Here is an 896-nt window from a genome sequence, read left to right on the forward strand (position 1 = left end):
GGGATCAGCGGGATTTGGGATCTCTGGGATTTTGGATCACTGGGATTCGGGATCTCTGGGATTCGGGATCTCTGGGATTTGGGATCTCTGGGATTCGGGATCACTGGGATTTGGGATCTCTGGGATTTGGGATCTCTGGGATTCGGGATCTCTGGGATTTGGGATCACTGGGATTCAGGATCTCTGGGATTCGGGATCAGCGGGATCCGGGATCACCAATCAACGGGATGGGAAGGACGTGAACATCGGGATTTGGGATGGGAAACACCCGGATCTGGGATCACCGGGATTTGGGGACGAAGGGATGGAGCTGGGATGGAAAACCCCCGGATGCGGGAGATGGGAGTCAGCGCCGGGAAGGAGCCGGATCCTCCCGGGATTGGCGGGAAGGAGCCGGCTCCGGGAACGCCGGGAGGGCGGGGATTCCCGGGAATTGCCGGGAATTGCGGGGAATTCCGGGAATACCTGGTGCAGCGCCGTCAGCCCGTCCTCGTTGCACAGGTCGGGGCTGATCCCGCTCTCCAGGAACTGCCGGACTGCGGAGGGACGGGGAGGGAGTGGGAATTCCCGCCGGGAATGCCGGGGAAATCCCAGGGGAGGGACGTTCCAAGGGTCCTGGTGGGAATTCCAGGGATTCCAGAGGGAATTCCAAGGATTTCAATGGAAATTCCAGGGATTCCAGGGGGAATTCCAGGGATCCCAGTGGGAATTCCAGGGATCCCAGTGGGAATTCCAGGGATTCCAATGGGAATTCTAAAGATCCCAATGGAATCATGGAGTATCCCAATGGAAATTCCAGGGATTCCAGGGGGAATTCCAAGGATCCCAGTGGGAATTCCAGGGATTCCAATGGAAATTCCAAGGATCCAAATGGAAATTCCAATGGAAATTCCAAG

At 57.0% G+C, this 896-nt stretch overlaps 1 protein-coding gene across 1 annotated transcript in view; it reads right to left on the bottom strand.

Moving 5' to 3' along the window:
- Positions 1 to 6: 6 nt before the first annotated feature.
- Positions 7 to 896, bottom strand: part of LOC107199437 (protein phosphatase 1 regulatory subunit 16A-like) — a 3759-nt gene continuing 2869 nt past the window's right edge. The window contains exons 2-3 of the mRNA XM_015616765.3: positions 466 to 536; positions 7 to 310 (exon numbers count right to left, since the gene is read on the bottom strand). Coding sequence (XP_015472251.1) covers positions 281 to 310; positions 466 to 536 — 101 coding nt within the window. The 3' untranslated portion in view covers positions 7 to 280. The remainder of the gene's footprint in view (positions 311 to 465; positions 537 to 896) is intronic.

The sequence above is a fragment of the Parus major genome, unplaced genomic scaffold (assembly GCF_001522545.3).
Source record: "Parus major isolate Abel unplaced genomic scaffold, Parus_major1.1 Scaffold712, whole genome shotgun sequence".
Classification (NCBI taxonomy): Eukaryota; Metazoa; Chordata; class Aves; order Passeriformes; family Paridae; genus Parus; species Parus major.